The sequence below is a fragment of the Ranitomeya imitator genome, chromosome 6 (assembly GCF_032444005.1).
Source record: "Ranitomeya imitator isolate aRanImi1 chromosome 6, aRanImi1.pri, whole genome shotgun sequence".
NCBI lineage: Eukaryota > Metazoa > Chordata > Amphibia > Anura > Dendrobatidae > Ranitomeya > Ranitomeya imitator.
The window spans coordinates 576,136,605-576,152,604 of NC_091287.1; the positions used below are offsets into that span (position 1 = coordinate 576,136,605).

Genomic DNA, 16,000 nt, shown 5'->3' on the forward strand with positions numbered 1-16,000 from the left:
ATGATGTAACTGGAGGTCTCCTGCACAGGAGACATCTGCGGAAGAACAGCTGGAACCACTGAGAAGTGGGATGCAGTCAGGGAGGCACTGAGGAGCCGCAGGTGGAGCATCAGTACCAGTGTGTGATCTTATCTCCAGGATGTCGTATGATGGACAGAAGAGGAGGAAGGGGAGACAAGGGAGAACCACATACCCTCGCTCTGGGGACTCACCTTCCCATCACTGTGAGCCACTAGACAGGGTCGTGATGATGTGTGAAGACCTACGCTCAGAAAATGGCTACAGCTCCCTGGAGGATATGACTGGTGCTGGGGACCGGAGAAGCACTTACCTGGGCTCAGTCTACTCCATTCGCTCCGAACTACTCCTGAAAGAAGTGTACGCAGCCCTGACCTGGTGATAAGTAGATGGTGCAAACCCCCGGGGTGGGACGTAGGGACAGGAAGTCAGACTGCAGGCTTCATGTGATGGGAACCTGCAGACTGCCCCAGGGGGTGTAATCATGTAACGGGGTAATGTACAGGGGATGTAATATATAATGTACAGGGGGTGTAATAATATACCGGGGTAATGTATAATGTACAGGGAGTGTAATAATGTACCGGGGTAATGTATAATGTACAGGGGGTGTAATAATGTACAGGGGGTGTAATAATGTACCGGGGGTGTAATAATGTACCGGGATAATGTACAGGGGATGTAATATATAATGTACAGGGGGTGTAATAATGTACTGGGGTAATGTATAATGTACAGGGGGTGTAATGTATAATGTTAAGGGAATAATATATAATGTACTGGGGGTAATGTATAATGTGCTGGGGGTGCAATATTGTATAATGCACAGGGGGTGTAATGTATAATGTACAGGAAATAATGTATAATGTACAGGGGGTGTAATAATGTAGCGGGGAAATGTATAATGTAATATTGTATAATTTATATGGGGTGTAATGTATAGTGTACTGGGGGGAAATGAATAATGTACAGGGGGTGTACTAATGTACAGGGGTAATTAATAATGTAGAGGGAGTGTAATAATCTACAGAGGTGTAATCATGTAGGAAGTAATGTATAATGTACAAGGGATGTAATATGTAATGTACAGGGGGTGTAATAATGTACCTGGGGTAATGTATATTGTACAGGGGGGTGTAATAATGTACCAGGGGGAGTGGAGGGCGATTTATAATGTTAAGGGAATAATATATAATGTACAGGGGGTGCAATATATAATGTACAGGGGTGTGTGATGTATATTGTACAGGGGGTGTAATATATATTGTAGGGAATAATGCACAGGGGGTAATTAATAAGACGGGGTGTAATGTACCGGGGGAAGAGGGTAATGTATAAGGAGTGTAATATATGTACAGAGGGTACAGTAATTCATTATGTACAGGGGTTGTAATAATGTACTTGGGGGAGCGGGGTAATGTATAGTGTACAAGGGGTGTAATAATGTACCAGGGGTAGAGGGGTGTAATGTTCTATGGGGGGAGGTAATGTATAGGGGTATAAAGTACAGAGAGTAATTTATAATGTACTGGGGAGTGTAATCTATTCTGTATAGGGGAGTGTAATATTGTATAATGTACATAGGGTGTAATGCTCTATGGGGGGAGGTAATGTATAATATATAGGGGTATAATGTACAGGGGGTAATGTATAATGTACAGAGGGTGTAATGCTCTATAGGGGGATGTAATGTATAATTATAGGGGTATAATGTTACAGGGGGTTGTAATAATTTGTAATGTACAGGAAATAATATGTAAGGTTCAGCGGGTGTAATAATGTACAGTGTGTAATGTATAATGTATGGGGGGGTCTAATAATATACCAGAGGGAGAGGGGTAATGATAAAATAATAATAGTGTACAGGTGGGGTGTAATGTATAATGTACAGGGGGTGTAATGTATAATGCACAGGAAATGTATCATGTACAATGGGGGAGGTAATGTATAATGTAAAGGGGTGTAATGTATAATGTACAGGAAATACAATATTACACCCCCTGTACATTATATATTATCGGGGAGAGGGTAATGTATAATGTACAGGGGGTGTAATGTACAATGTATTGGGAGTGTAATAAGGTATATTGGGTGTGACTTTTGACGTGTGTTTAGGATCATTCTCCATTTGTAGCAGCCATCCTCTTCCTCTTTTCACCTTCAGCTTATTTACAGATAGTTTTATGTTTTCCTCAAGAATTTGTTGAAATTTGATTGAGCCCATTCATCCATCTACACATGAAATATTCCCCGTGCCATTGGCTACAACACAACCCCAAAGCAAGATTGATCCACCCTCATGCTTAATGGTTGGCAAGATGTTCTTCTGAGATTCTGTGCCCATTTTCTCTACACCTACCTGTGATCATTGTGGCCACAGAGATCTATTTTATCCTCATCGTTCCACAGGACTTGTTTCCAAAATACATCAGGCTTGTTTAAATGGTCTTTTTCATATTTCTGAAGCTGAATTATAAGGTGAGGACGCAGGAGAGGTTTTCTTCTGATGACTTTTCCATGAAGGCCATATTTATGCAGGTGTCTCGGAACACTAGAACAATGTACTACAACGCCAAAATCTGCTAAATCTTTCTGAAGATCTTTTGCAGTCAAGCAGGGGTTGTGATTTGTGTCTCTAGCAATCCTACGAGCAGCTCTCACTGAAATTTTGCTTGGTCTTCCAGACCTTATCTTGGCCTTCACTGTTGCTGGTAACGACCATTTCTTAATTAAAACGGAAACTTGAAAACGCTTTGCTATCTCTCTCCTGCTTTGTGGCCTCCATTATGTTTATTCTCAGAGTGCTCGGCGGCAGCTTTGTGGCCTCCACCATGTTTATTCTCAGAGTGCTCGGCAGCAGCTTTGTGGCCTCCACCATGTTTATTCTCAGAGTGCTCGGCAGCAGCTTTGTGGCCTCCACCATGTTTATTCTCAGAGTGCTCGGCAGCAGCTTTGTGGCCTCCACCATGTTTATTCTCAGAGTGCTCGGCAGCAGCTTTGTGGCCTCCACCATGTTTATTCTCAGAGTGCTCGGCAGCAGCTTTGTGGCCTCCACCATGTTTATTCTCAGAGTGCTCGGCAGCAGCTTTGTGTCCTCCACCATGTTTATTCTCAGAGTGCTCGGCGGCAGCTTTGTGTCCTCCACCATGTTTATTCTCAGAGTGCTCGGCGGCAGCTTTGTGTCCTCCACCATGTTTATTCTCAGAGTGCTCGGCGGCAGCTTTGTGTCCTCCACCATGTTTATTCTCAGAGTGCTCGGCAGCAGCTTTGTGTCCTCCACCATGTTTATTCTCAGAGTGCTCGGCAGCAGCTTTGTGTCCTCCACCATGTTTATTCTCAAGAGTGCTCGGCGGCAGCTTTGTGTCCTCCACCATGTTTATTCTCAGAGTGCTCGGCAGCAGCTTTGTGTCCTCCACCATGTTTATTCTCAGAGTGCTCGGCAGCAGCTTTGTGTCCTCCACCATGTTTATTCTCAGAGTGCTCGGCGGCAGCTTTGTGTCCTCCACCATGTTTATTCTCAGAGTGCTCGGCAGCAGCTTTGTGTCCTCCACCATGTTTATTCTCAGAGTGCTCGGCAGCAGCTTTGTGTCCTCCACCATGTTTATTCTCAAGAGTGCTCGGCGGCAGCTTTGTGGCCTCCACCATGTTTATTCTCAGAGTGCTCGGCGGCAGCTTTGTGTCCTCCACCATGTTTATTCTCAGAGTGCTCGGCAGCAGCTTTGTGGCCTCCACCATGTTTATTCTCAGAGTGCTCGGCAGCAGCTTTGTGTCCTCCACCATGTTTATTCTCAAGAGTGCTCGGCGGCAGCTTTGTGGCCTCCACCATGTTTATTCTCAGAGTGCTCGGCAGCAGCTTTGTGGCCTCCACCATGTTTATTCTCAGAGTGCTCGGCAGCTGCTTAGAAGAGCCCATGGCTGCTGGTTTTCGGCACAAGGTTAGAGGAGGTCGGGCTTTTATAAAGCTGTAAATTTGCATCACCTGGACTTTCCTAGCAATGATGGTGAAGAAGCCATAACTCTAACAGGCTAATTTAGGTCGCAAACCTTGGTCAAAGTTATCTGAGCACACAAATCTCCGAGGGTGCCCAAACTTACATAGCACTGTATGTGCAGGGTGCGTGTATACCACATAGTGCAGTATATAATTATTACGGGGTGTGACTGTGTGTACATAACACTGTAGATGTCATTTTACACTCAGTGCAGGGTGTGGGAGCATCATATTACAGTAGTGAAGTGTGACACCTGCGGGGGGTGGTTTGCACGTGGCGAGACGATATCTGTGAGCAATTCTGTGTGTCTTGTGTGTAGAATAAGACAGTATTGTGACATGAATTATGTTATATCCCAGTACCATGACTAATATATATTCCATGTTTTCTTCTTTTGCATGTTTGTCACACTTACATGTTTCATTTCACCAAACAAATGTAAATGTTAGACAGAGATAACACAAGTAATCACAAGATGCGGTTTATTAATGAAGGCCTTTATAATTAGGGGAAAAAGAAATCCAAACCTACAGGACCTGTGTGAAAAATTGATTGCCCCCCACCCCCCTTAAAACATAAATTACTGTGGTTGAGCTCACATCCCCTACCCACACACAGGCCTGATTACTGACACACCTGTTCTCAACCCAGAAATCATTTCAATAGTACCTGCCTGACAAAGTGAAATAGACCAAAAGCTCCTCAACAGCTCAAAATCAAGGCGCGATCCAAAGAAATTCTGGAACAAATGAGAAACTAATTGAGATTGATCAGTCTGTAAAAGGTTATAAAGCCATTTCTAAAGCGTTGGGACTCCAGAGAATCACAGTGAGAGCCATTATCCTCAAATAGCGAAAACATGGAACAGTGGTGAACCTTCCCAGGAGTGGCCAGCCGGACAAAATTACCCCAAGATCGCAGCGACGACTCATCCAAGAGGTCACAAAAGACCCCACAACATCCAGAGAACTGCATGCCTCAGTTAAGGTCAGTGTCCATGACCCCACCATAAGAAAGAACTGGGCAAATATTTCTGAACGAAAATCACTACTGAGCAGCAAAACCATAAAGGCTTGTCTCAGTTTTGCCAGAAAACATTGATGATCCCCAAGACTTTTTGGAGAATGCTTTGTGGACTAATGCCCCTATTGGACAAACAATCAGTAGATTTGGTTTCCAGTACCATCTCTATGCTGACGACACCCAATTATACACTTCTTCTCCTGATATCACACCGACCTTTTTAGAAAACACCAGTGATTGTCTTACCGCTGTCTCTAACATCATGTCCTCCCTCTATCTGAAACTAAACCTGTCAAAAACTGAACTCCTCGTGTTCTCTCCCTCTACTAACCTACCTTTGCCTGACATTGCCATCTCCGTGTGCGGTTCCACCATTACTCCAAAGCAACATGCCCGCTGCCTTGGGGTCATCCTTGATTCTGACCTTTCATTCACCCCCTACATCCGATCACTGGCTCGCTCTTCTTACCTGCATCTCAAAAACATTTCTAGAATTCGCCCTTTTCTTAATTTCGACTCTGCAAAAACTCTGACTGTTTCACTTATTCATTCTCGTCTGGACTATTGTAACTCTCTACTAATCGGTCTCCCTCTTGCAAAACTCTCCCCGCTCCAATCTGTCCTGAATGCTGCAGCCAGGATCATATTCCTCACCAACCGTTACACCGATGCCTCTACCCTGTGCCAGTCATTACACTGGCTACCCATCCACTCCAGAATCCAGTACAAAACTACTACCCTCATCCACAAAGCACTCCATGGCTCAGCACCACCCTACATCTCCTCCCTGGTATCAGTCTACCACCCTACCCGTGCCCTCCGCTCCGCTAATGACCTCAGGTTAGCATCCTCAATAATCAGAACCTCCCACTCCCGTCTCCAAGACTTTACACGTGCTGCGCCGATTCTTTGGAATGCACTACCTAGGATAATACGATTAATCCCCAATCCCCACAGTTTTAAGCGTGCCCTAAAAACTCATTTGTTCAGACTGGCCTACCGCCTCAATGCATTAACCTAACGATCCCTGTGTGGCCTATTTATAATAAAAAAAAAAAAAAAAAGGTTCCTCGCATCATGTTCTCATACACTTTATGCAGTATTAGCCCTCTGTGTCTGTACTGCTACATACTTAGGCAGGTAACTGGTTCATGCAGCTTTACATGAACACCTGAGCCTTACACTATAGCTGGTCCGAATAACTAAAGCAATTGTTACCATCCACCTCTCGTGTCTCCCCTTTTCCCCATAGTTTGTAAGCTTGCGAGCAGGGCCCTCACTCCTCCTGGTATCTGTTTTGAACTGTATTTCTGTTATGCTGTAATGTCTATTGTCTGTACAAGTCCCCTCTATAATTTGTAAAGCGCTGCGGAATATGTTGGCGCTATATAAATAAAATTATTATTATTATTATTATTATAATGAGACAAAAGCTGGACTTTTTTGGGAGGTGTATGTCCCATGACATCTGGCATAGAACTAACAGATCATTTCAAAAAAGGAACATCATACCAACAGTAAAATATGGTGGTAGTGTGATGGTTTGGGGCTGTTTTGCTGCTTCAGGACCTGGAAGACTTGCTGCGGTAAATGGAAAAATGAATTCTGTCTACCAAAAAATCCTGAAGGAGAATATGCGGCCATCTGTTGGTGACCTCAAGCTGAAGTGCCCTTTTGTTATGCAGCAGGCCAATGATGCAAAACACACCAGCAATTTCACCTCTGAATGGCTTAAGAAAAACAAAATTAAGACTTTGGAGTGGCCTAGTCAACGTCCTGATATTAGTCCGATTGAGATGCTGTAATGACCTTAGAAAGGCGGTTCATGCTCGGAAACCTCCAGTGTGGCTGAATTTCAACAATTCTGCAGAGATGAGCAGCCAAATTTCCTCCAGAGCGTTATAAAAGCCTTATTGCCAGTTATCACAAGCGCTTGATTACAGTTGTTGCTGCTAAGGACGACCCAACCCATTATTAGGCTTAGCGGGCAATCACTTTCTCACACAGCGCCTTGGAGGTTTGGATTTCTTTTTCCCTTCATAATAAAGACCTTCAGTTATAAACTGCATCTTGTGATTACTTGTGTTATTTTTCTCTAATATTTACATTTGTTTGGTGAAATGAAACCTGTAAGTGTGTGAAATATGCAAATGAAAATCCGGAAGGGTGTGAACACTTTTTCACACAACTGTGTGTGTGTGTATATCTATATAGAACATTCATGCATACACAACACAAACGATGGGGGAAGGATATATATACCATCCTCCTAGTGTGCTTATGCATGCATATAACTGTGTGTATGTGTATATATATATATGTATATATATGTATATATATATATATATATATATATAGATATAATATATACAGTCATGTTCCCAAAAATGAAGTATTTCTCCCAGACAATTATTACATATTCCCATTGTCACGGATCCCTTCTCCGTGGTGTCGCTGTCACGTGCCTGCTCTCACACGTGACTTGGGGTTGTGCCTGCAAGAGTTAATCTATCTCCCCACTCTCAGTCCAGCATTCAACCTCTGTCCTATGCTGTAATGGGAGCATAAATCACACACCGACCCAGGCCACACACCCACTCATACGCGCTGCCACCACTCATCGAATTCACGGGTGATGAGTCCCGGACTAATAATAATACTAATAAAAATATGTCTATCACTCATAAGGCTCACACACCTTTAGGCTATGGATTCTCTTAGAAAAATGAAGGTTCAACTTGTTAAAGTTTTATACTTTAATAACAAAAGGGTCAGTGCTTACAATAAGAAAAAGTATAAAAATATAATAAAAAGACATACAACTTATGCAAAATAGTATCAAAATAAACAGGAGAAAACTTACAGAAAATCATCTAACTGGTAGTTGCTTCTCCTCTCTGGGGTAGGACGAATGTAGATTAGAACACATCAGCTTCTCAGGCTGCCCCCATCATGTGAACACAATTCTCTGTCTGCAGCCTAAATTTATAACTTTGGTCTGAGGTCAGGTTTCTAGACCGGCCCCTCAGGCCAATATCATAACTGCTGCCTGTTTGATTGGGCCACGGCCGCTCCTCCAATGAATATATTATTCTCTCTTGTGGAGAGGTTCTCAGGAATAGATTACCTCAGGCCGCAATTTAGCAACTCCCCTCCAAGACCTAAGAGGTGTCAAATGTTGCTTTTCTTCTCGGCCCTAGCTAGACCCCCTGGTGAGATATGGAGACAGAATTTCTACTAGTCCCAAGGAAGTACCTATTAACACCTAGGTGCGTCTTGCCTTCAGGACAGATGTTACATTATCACTAGTCACACATTTAACCCTAGACATATGTCACTACACACACTAATATATATATATATATATATATATATATATATATATATATATACGGTATATATATATATATACATATTTCACCACACCCATGTTTTGTTATACTCAGGTTTACTTTGTCTGTATTGGAACAACACAAAAATAAAACTGAGGAAAAAAAGGAAAACTGGACATAATCTCACACAACACAAAACCCCAAAAATAAGCCGGACAAAATTGTGGGTAAACTTCGTTTCCAGCATGTAATGCTAGTTCACACTCAACTGTGGCAAGTAACAGGTGTGGGCAACATGAAAATCCCACCTGAATCCTGATAAAAGGGGAGGAGTTGCCTCAAACTTTGCATTGTGTGTCTGTGTGTGCCACACTAAGCATGGAGAAGAGAAAGAGAAGAGAACTGTCTGAGGACTTGTAACCTTGAGACTGTTGATATTGTGGTGCTCAAGTCCATCTCCAGAGATCTTGATAGTCCTTTGTCCACGGTGCGCAATATAATGAAGAAGTTTACAACCCCTGGCACTATAGCTAATCTCCCTGGACAGCAGAGAAAAATTCATGAAAAGTTGTAACGCAGGATAGTGAGGATCATGGATAAGCCCTAATCAAGTTCCAAAGAAATCCAACTTCTCCTGAAGGCTCGGGGTGCATCAGTGTCAGCCCAAACTTTCCATCCACATATGAATGTGGACAGGTGAGACCACAATAAGCTTTTTGGTAAAGCACATCATTCTACTGTTTACTGAAAACAGAATGAGGCCTACAAAGGAAAGAACACAGCACCTACACTCAGATATGGTGGAAGGTCACAGATGTTTTGCTGGCACTGGGTGCTTTGACTGTGTACAAGACATCATGAAATCTGAAGATTACCAAAGGATTTTGGGTGGCAATGTAGAGCCCGGTGTCAGAAGGGTGGGTGTGTGTCATGGGTCTTCCAGTAGGACAATGACCCCAAACATACTGTACTTCAAGAAGCCCCCAGAAATAGATGGAAACAAAGAGAGTTCTGAAGTGGCAGCAATGGGTCCGGATCTAAATCCCATTGATCCCCTGTGGAGAGATCTTACAATCGCTGTTCGGAGAAGGCGAAGTATGAGAACGGGAGCAGATTGCAAGAAGAGTCCAAGATCCCGGCTGAGAGGAGTAAGAAGCTTGTGGATGGTTATAGGAGAGTCCAAGATCCCAGCTGAGAGGAGTAAGAAGCTTGTGGATGGTTATAGAAGAGTCCAAGATCCCGGCTGAGAGGAAGAAGCTTGTGGATGGTTATAGAAGAGTCCAAGATCCCGGCTGAGAGGAGTAAGAAGCTTGTGGATGGTTATAGAAGAGTCCAAGTTCCCGGCTGAGAGGAGGAAGAAGCTTGTGGATGGTTATAGGAGAGTCCAAGATCCCGACTGAGAGGAGGAAGAAGCTTGTGGATGGTTATAGAAGAGTCCAAGATCCCGGCTGAGAGGAGTAAGAAGCTTGTGGATGGTTATAGAAGAGTCCAAGTTCCCGACTGAGAGGAGTAAGAAGCTTGTGGATGGTTATAGGAGAGTCCAAGATCCCGACTGAGAGGAGTAAGAAGCTTGTGGATGGTTATAGAAGAGTCCAAGATCCCGGCTGAGAGGAGTAAGAAGCTTGTGGATGGTTATAGAAGAGTCCAAGTTCCCGACTGAGAGGAGTAAGAAGCTTGTGGATGGTTATAGAAGAGTCCAAGTTCCCGGCTGAGAGGAGGAAGAAGCTTGTGGATGGTTATAGGAGAGTCCAAGATCCCGACTGAGAGGAGTAAGAAGCTTGTGGATGGTTATAGAAGAGTCCAAGTTCCCGGCTGAGAGGAGGAAGAAGCTTGTGGATGGTTATAGGAGAGTCCAAGATCCCGACTGAGAGGAGTAAGAAGCTTGTGGATGGTTATAGAAGAGTCCAAGATCCCGGCTGAGAGGAGGAAGAAGCTTGTGGATGGTTATAGAAGAGTCCAAGTTCCCGACTGAGAGGAGTAAGAAGCTTGTGGATTGTTATAGGAGAGTCCAAGATCCCGGCTGAGAGGAGTAAGAAGCTTGTGGATGGTTATAGGAGAGTCCAAGATCCCGGCTGAGAGGAGGAAGAAGCTTGTGGATGGTTATAGAAGAGTCCAAGATCCCGGCTGAGAGGAGTAAGAAGCTTGTGGATGGTTATAGGAGCGTCCATGATCCCGGCTGAGAGGAGGAAGAAGCTTGTGGATGGTTATAGGAGAGTCCAAGATTTCGGCTGAGAGGAGGAAGAAGCTTGTGGATGGTTATAGGAGAGTCCAAGATCCCGGCTGAGAGGAGTAAGAAGCTTGGGGATGGTTATAGGAAGCGATTGGCTGCAGTTATTCCAAAGGGTGCTACCAAATATTAAGGAGTGTCCGGCTTATTGTGGGGTTTTGTGTGAAGTTATGTCCAATTTGCCTTTTTTCTCTGTTTTTGCACTGTTCCAATATAGACAAAGGAAATAAACCTGAGTATAAGAAACGTGGGGAATTGTAATAATGTCTTGGGGAATTTCTGCATTTCATGGGTTTTAACATTTTCCACCATGACTGTATATACACCCCGGGCCAGGGTGGACTGTGCATATCTTGGCTCCGTTGATGGTGGATGTTGTCCTCTATGATTGACACGACCTGGCTCCGTATATTGACAGTTTTCGCAGGAGGCTGCCAGCTTCTGTCTTCCACCAGGTGACGATCGCCTTCTCTTTTGCTTCTCCCAACAGGCCGATGCTCATAGACATGAACAGGGTGTATCGTCAGCCGAACCTGGAGAACCTGGACCAGGCATTCACCGTGGCCGAACGGGAGCTCGGTGTCACCAGACTTCTGGATCCAGAGGGTACGTGCTCACTCCCACACGACTCCAGAAAAACCCGTGATGTTTCTCCTGCGGTATATACTGTATATGTGTGGCAGTGATGGCTCTCCTGCGGTATATACTGTATATGTGTGGCACTGATGGCTCTCCTGCGGTATATACTGTATATGTGTGGCGGTGATGGCTCTCCTGCGGTATATACTGTATATGTGTGGGGGTGATGACTCTCCTGCGGTTTATACTGTATATGTGTGGGGGTGATGACTCTCCTGCGGTATATACTCTATATGTGTGGCTGTGATGTCTCTCCTGCGGTATGTACTGTATATGTGTGGCGGTGATGGCTTTCCTGCGGTATATACTGTATATGTGTGGCGGTGATGGCTCTCCTGCGGTGTATACTGTATATGTGTGGCGGCGATGGCTCTCCTGCGGTGTATATACTGTATATGTGTGGCGGTGATGTCTCTCCTGCGGTATATACTGTATATGTGGCGGTGATGGCTCTCCTGCGATATATACTGTATATGTGTGGCGGTGATGGCTCTCCTGCGGTGTATATACTGTATATGTGTGGCGGTGATGTCTCTCCTGCGATATATACTGTATATGTGGCGGTGATGACTCTCTTGCGATATATACTGTATATGTGTGGCGGTGATGGCTCTCCTGCGGTGTATACTGTATATGTGTGGCGGTGATGGCTCTCCTGTGGTATATACTGTATATGTGTGGCGGTGATGTCTCTCCTGCGATATATACTGTATATGTGTGGCGGTGATGGCTCTCCTGCGGTATATACTGTATATGTGTGGTGGTGATGGCTCTCCTGCGGTGTATACTGTATATGTGTGGCGGTGATGGCTCTCCTGCGGTATATACTGTATATGTGTGGTGGTGATGGCTCTCCTGCGGTGTATACTGTATATGTGTGGTGGTGATGGCTCTCCTGCGGTATATACTGTACTGTATATGTGGCGGTGATGGCTCTCCTGCGGTGTATACTGTATATGTGTGGCGGTGATGGCTCTCCTGCGGTATATACTGTACTTTATATGTGGCGGTGATGGCTCTCCTGCGGTATATACTGTATATGTGTGGCGGTGATGGCTCTCCTGCGGTGTATACTGTATATGTGTGGCGGTGATGGCTCTCCTGCGGTATATACTGTATATGTGTGGTGGTGATGGCTCTCCTGCGGTATATACTGTACTGTATATGTGGCAGTGATGGCTCTCCTGCGGTATATACTGTATATGTGTGGCGGTGATGGCTCTCCTGCGGTATATACTGTATATGTGTGGCGGTGATGGCTCTCCTGCGGTATATACTGTATATGTGTGGCGGTGATGTCTCTCCTGCGGTATATACTGTATATGTGTGGCGGTGATGTCTCTCCTGCGGTATATACTGTATATGTGTGGCGGTGATGTCTCTCCTGCGGTATATACTGTATATGTGTGGCGGTGATGGCTCTCCTGCGGTATATACTGTATATGTGGCGGTGATGGCTCTCCTGCGGTATATACTGTATATGTGGCGGTGATGGCTCTCCTGCGGTGTATACTGTATATGTGTGGCGGTGATGGCTCTCCTGCGGTATATACTGTAAATGTGTGGCGATGATGGCTCTCCTGCGGTGTATACTGTATATATGTGGCGGTGATGGCTCTCTTGCGGTATATACTGTATATGTGTGGCGGTGATGTCTCTCCTGTGGTATATACTGTGTATGTGTGGCGGTGATGTCTCTCCTGCGGTATATACTGTATATGTGTGGCGGTGATGGCTCTCCTGCGGTATATACTGTATGTGTGGCGATGATGGCTCTCCTGCGGTATGTACTGTATATGTGTGGCGGTGATGGCTCTCCTGCGATATATACTGTATATGTGTGGCGGTGATGGCTCTCTTGCGGTATATACTGTATATGTGTGGCGGTGATGTCTCTCCTGCGGTATATACTGTGTATGTGTGGCGGTGATGTCTCTCCTGCGGTATATGCTGAATATGTGTGGCGGTGATGTCTCTCCTGCGGTATGTACTGTATATGTGTGGCGGTGATGTCTCTCCTCCGGTATATACTGAATATGTGTGGCGATGATGGCTCTCCTGCGGTATGTAATGTATATGTGTGGCCGTGATGTCTCTCCTGCGGTATATACTGTATATGTGTGGCGGTGATGGCTCTCCTGCGGTATATACTGTATATGTGTGGCGGTGATGTCTCTCCTCCGGTATATACTGAATATGTGTGGCGGTGATGGCTCTCCTGCGGTATATACTGAATATGTGTGGCGGTGATGGCTTTCCTGCGGTATATACTGAATATGTGTGGCGATGATGGCTCTCCTGCGGTATGTACTGTATATGTGTGGCGGTGATGGCTCTCCTGCGGTATATACTGTATATGTGTGGCGGTGATGTCTCTCCTGCGGTGTATACTGAATATGTGTGGCGGTGATGGCTCTCCTGCGGTATGTACTGTATATGTGTGGCGGTGATGTCTCTCCTGCGGTGTATACTGTATATGTGTGGCGGTGATGGCTCTCCTGCGGTATATACTGTATATGTGTGGCCGTGATGGCTCTCTTGCGGTATATACTGTATATGTGTGGCAGTGATGTCTCTCCTGCGGTATATACTGAATATGTGTGGCGGTGATGTCTCTCCTGCGGTATATACTGTATATGTGTGGCGGTGATGTCTCTCCTCCGGTATATACTGAATATGTGTGGCGATGATGGCTCTCCTGCGGTATGTAATGTATATGTGTGGCCGTGATGTCTCTCCTGCGGTATATACTGTATATGTGTGGCGGTGATGGCTCTCTTGCGGTATATACTGTATATGTGTGGCGGTGATGTCTCCTGCGGTATATACTGAATATGTGTGGCGGTGATGGCTCTCCTGCGGTATGTACTGTATATGTGTGGCGGTGATGGCTCTCCTGCGGTATATACTGTACTGTATATGTGGCGGTGATGGCTTTCCTGCGGTATATACTGTATATATGTGGCGGTGATGGCTCTCCTGCGGTGTATAATGTATATGTGTGGCGGTGATGGCTCTCCTGCGGTATATACTGTATATGTGTGGCGGTGATGGCTCTCCTGCGGTGTATACTGTATATGTGTGGCGGTGATGGCTCTCCTGCGGTGTATACTGTATATGTGTGGCCGTGATGTCTCTCCTGCGGTATATACTGTACTGTATATGTGGCGGTGATGGCTCTCCTGCGGTATATACTGTATATGTGTGGCGGTGATGGCTCTCCTGCGGTATATACTGTATATGTGGCGGTGATGGCTCTCTTGCGGTATATACTGTATATGTGTGGCGGTGATGTCTCTCCTGCGGTGTATACTGTATATGTGTGGCGGTGATGGCTCTCCTGCGGTATATACTGTATATGTGTGGCGGTGATGGCTCTCCTGCGGTATACACTGTATATGTGTGGCGGTGATGGCTCTCCTGCGGTATATACTGTATATGTGTGGCGGTGATGGCTCTCCTGCGGTATATACTGTACTGTATATGTGGGGGTGATGACTCTCCTGCGGTATATACTGTATATGTGTGGCGGTGATGGCTCTCCTGCGGTATGTACTGTATATGTGTGGCGGTGATGGCTCTCCTGCGGTATGTACTGTATATGTGTGGTGGTGATGGCTCTCCTGCGGTGTATACTGTATATGTGTGGCGGTGATGGCTCTCCTGCGGTGTATACTGTATATGTGTGGCCGTGATGTCTCTCCTGCGGTATATACTGTACTGTATATGTGGCGGTGATGGCTCTCCTGCGGTATATACTGTATATGTGTGGCTGTGATGGCTCTCCTGCGATATATACTGTATATGTGGCGGTGATGGCTCTCCTGCGGTGTATACTGTATATGTGTGGCGGTGATGGCTCTCCTGCGGTATATACTGTACTGTATATGTGGGGGTGATGACTCTCCTGCGGTATATACTGTATATGTGTGGCGGTGATGGCTCTCCTGCGGTATGTACTGTATATGTGTGGCGGTGATGTCTCTCCTGCGGTATGTACTGTATATGTGTGGCGGTGATGGCTCTCCTGCGGTATATACTGTATATGTGTGGCGGTGATGGCTCTCCTGCGGTGTATACTGTATATGTGTGGCGGTGATGGCTCTCCTGCGGTGTATACTGTATATGTGTGGCGGTGATGGCTCTCCTGCGGTGTATACTGTATATGTGTGGCCGTGATGTCTCTCCTGCGGTATATACTGTACTGTATATGTGGCGGTGATGGCTCTCCTGCGGTATATACTGTATATGTGTGGCTGTGATGGCTCTCCTGCGATATATACTGTATATGTGTGGCGGTGATGGCTCTCCTGCGGTATATACTGTACTGTATATGTGGCGGTGATGGCTCTCCTGCGGTATGTACTGTATATGTGTGGCGGTGATGTCTCTCCTGCGGTATATACTGTATATGTGTGGCGGTGATGGCTCTCCTGCGGTATGTACTGTATATGTGTGGCGGTGATGTCTCTCCTGCGGTATGTACTGTATATGTGTGGCGGTGATGGCTCTCCTGCGGTATATACTGTATATGTGTGGCGGTGATGTCTCTCCTGCGGTGTATACTGTATATGTGTGGCCGTGATGTCTCTCCTGCGGTATATACTGTATATATGTGGCGGTGATGGCTCTCCTGCGGTGTATACTGTATATGTGTGGCGGTGATGGCTCTCCTGCGGTATATACTGTATATATGTGGCGGTGATGGCTCTCCTGCGCTGTATACTGTATATGTGTGGCGGTGATGGCTCTCCTGCGGTGTATACTGT

General features: G+C 45.6%; 1 protein-coding gene across 12 annotated transcripts in view; it reads left to right on the plus strand.

Moving 5' to 3' along the window:
- Positions 1 to 16,000, plus strand: part of LOC138643272 (plectin-like) — a 554,763-nt gene that overhangs the window by 443,861 nt on the left and 94,902 nt on the right. For all 12 annotated transcript variants that reach the window (XM_069732195.1, XM_069732204.1, XM_069732200.1 and 9 more), the window contains one exon: positions 11,083 to 11,198. In XM_069732195.1, the coding sequence (XP_069588296.1) occupies positions 11,083 to 11,198 (116 nt within the window). The remainder of the gene's footprint in view (positions 1 to 11,082; positions 11,199 to 16,000) is intronic.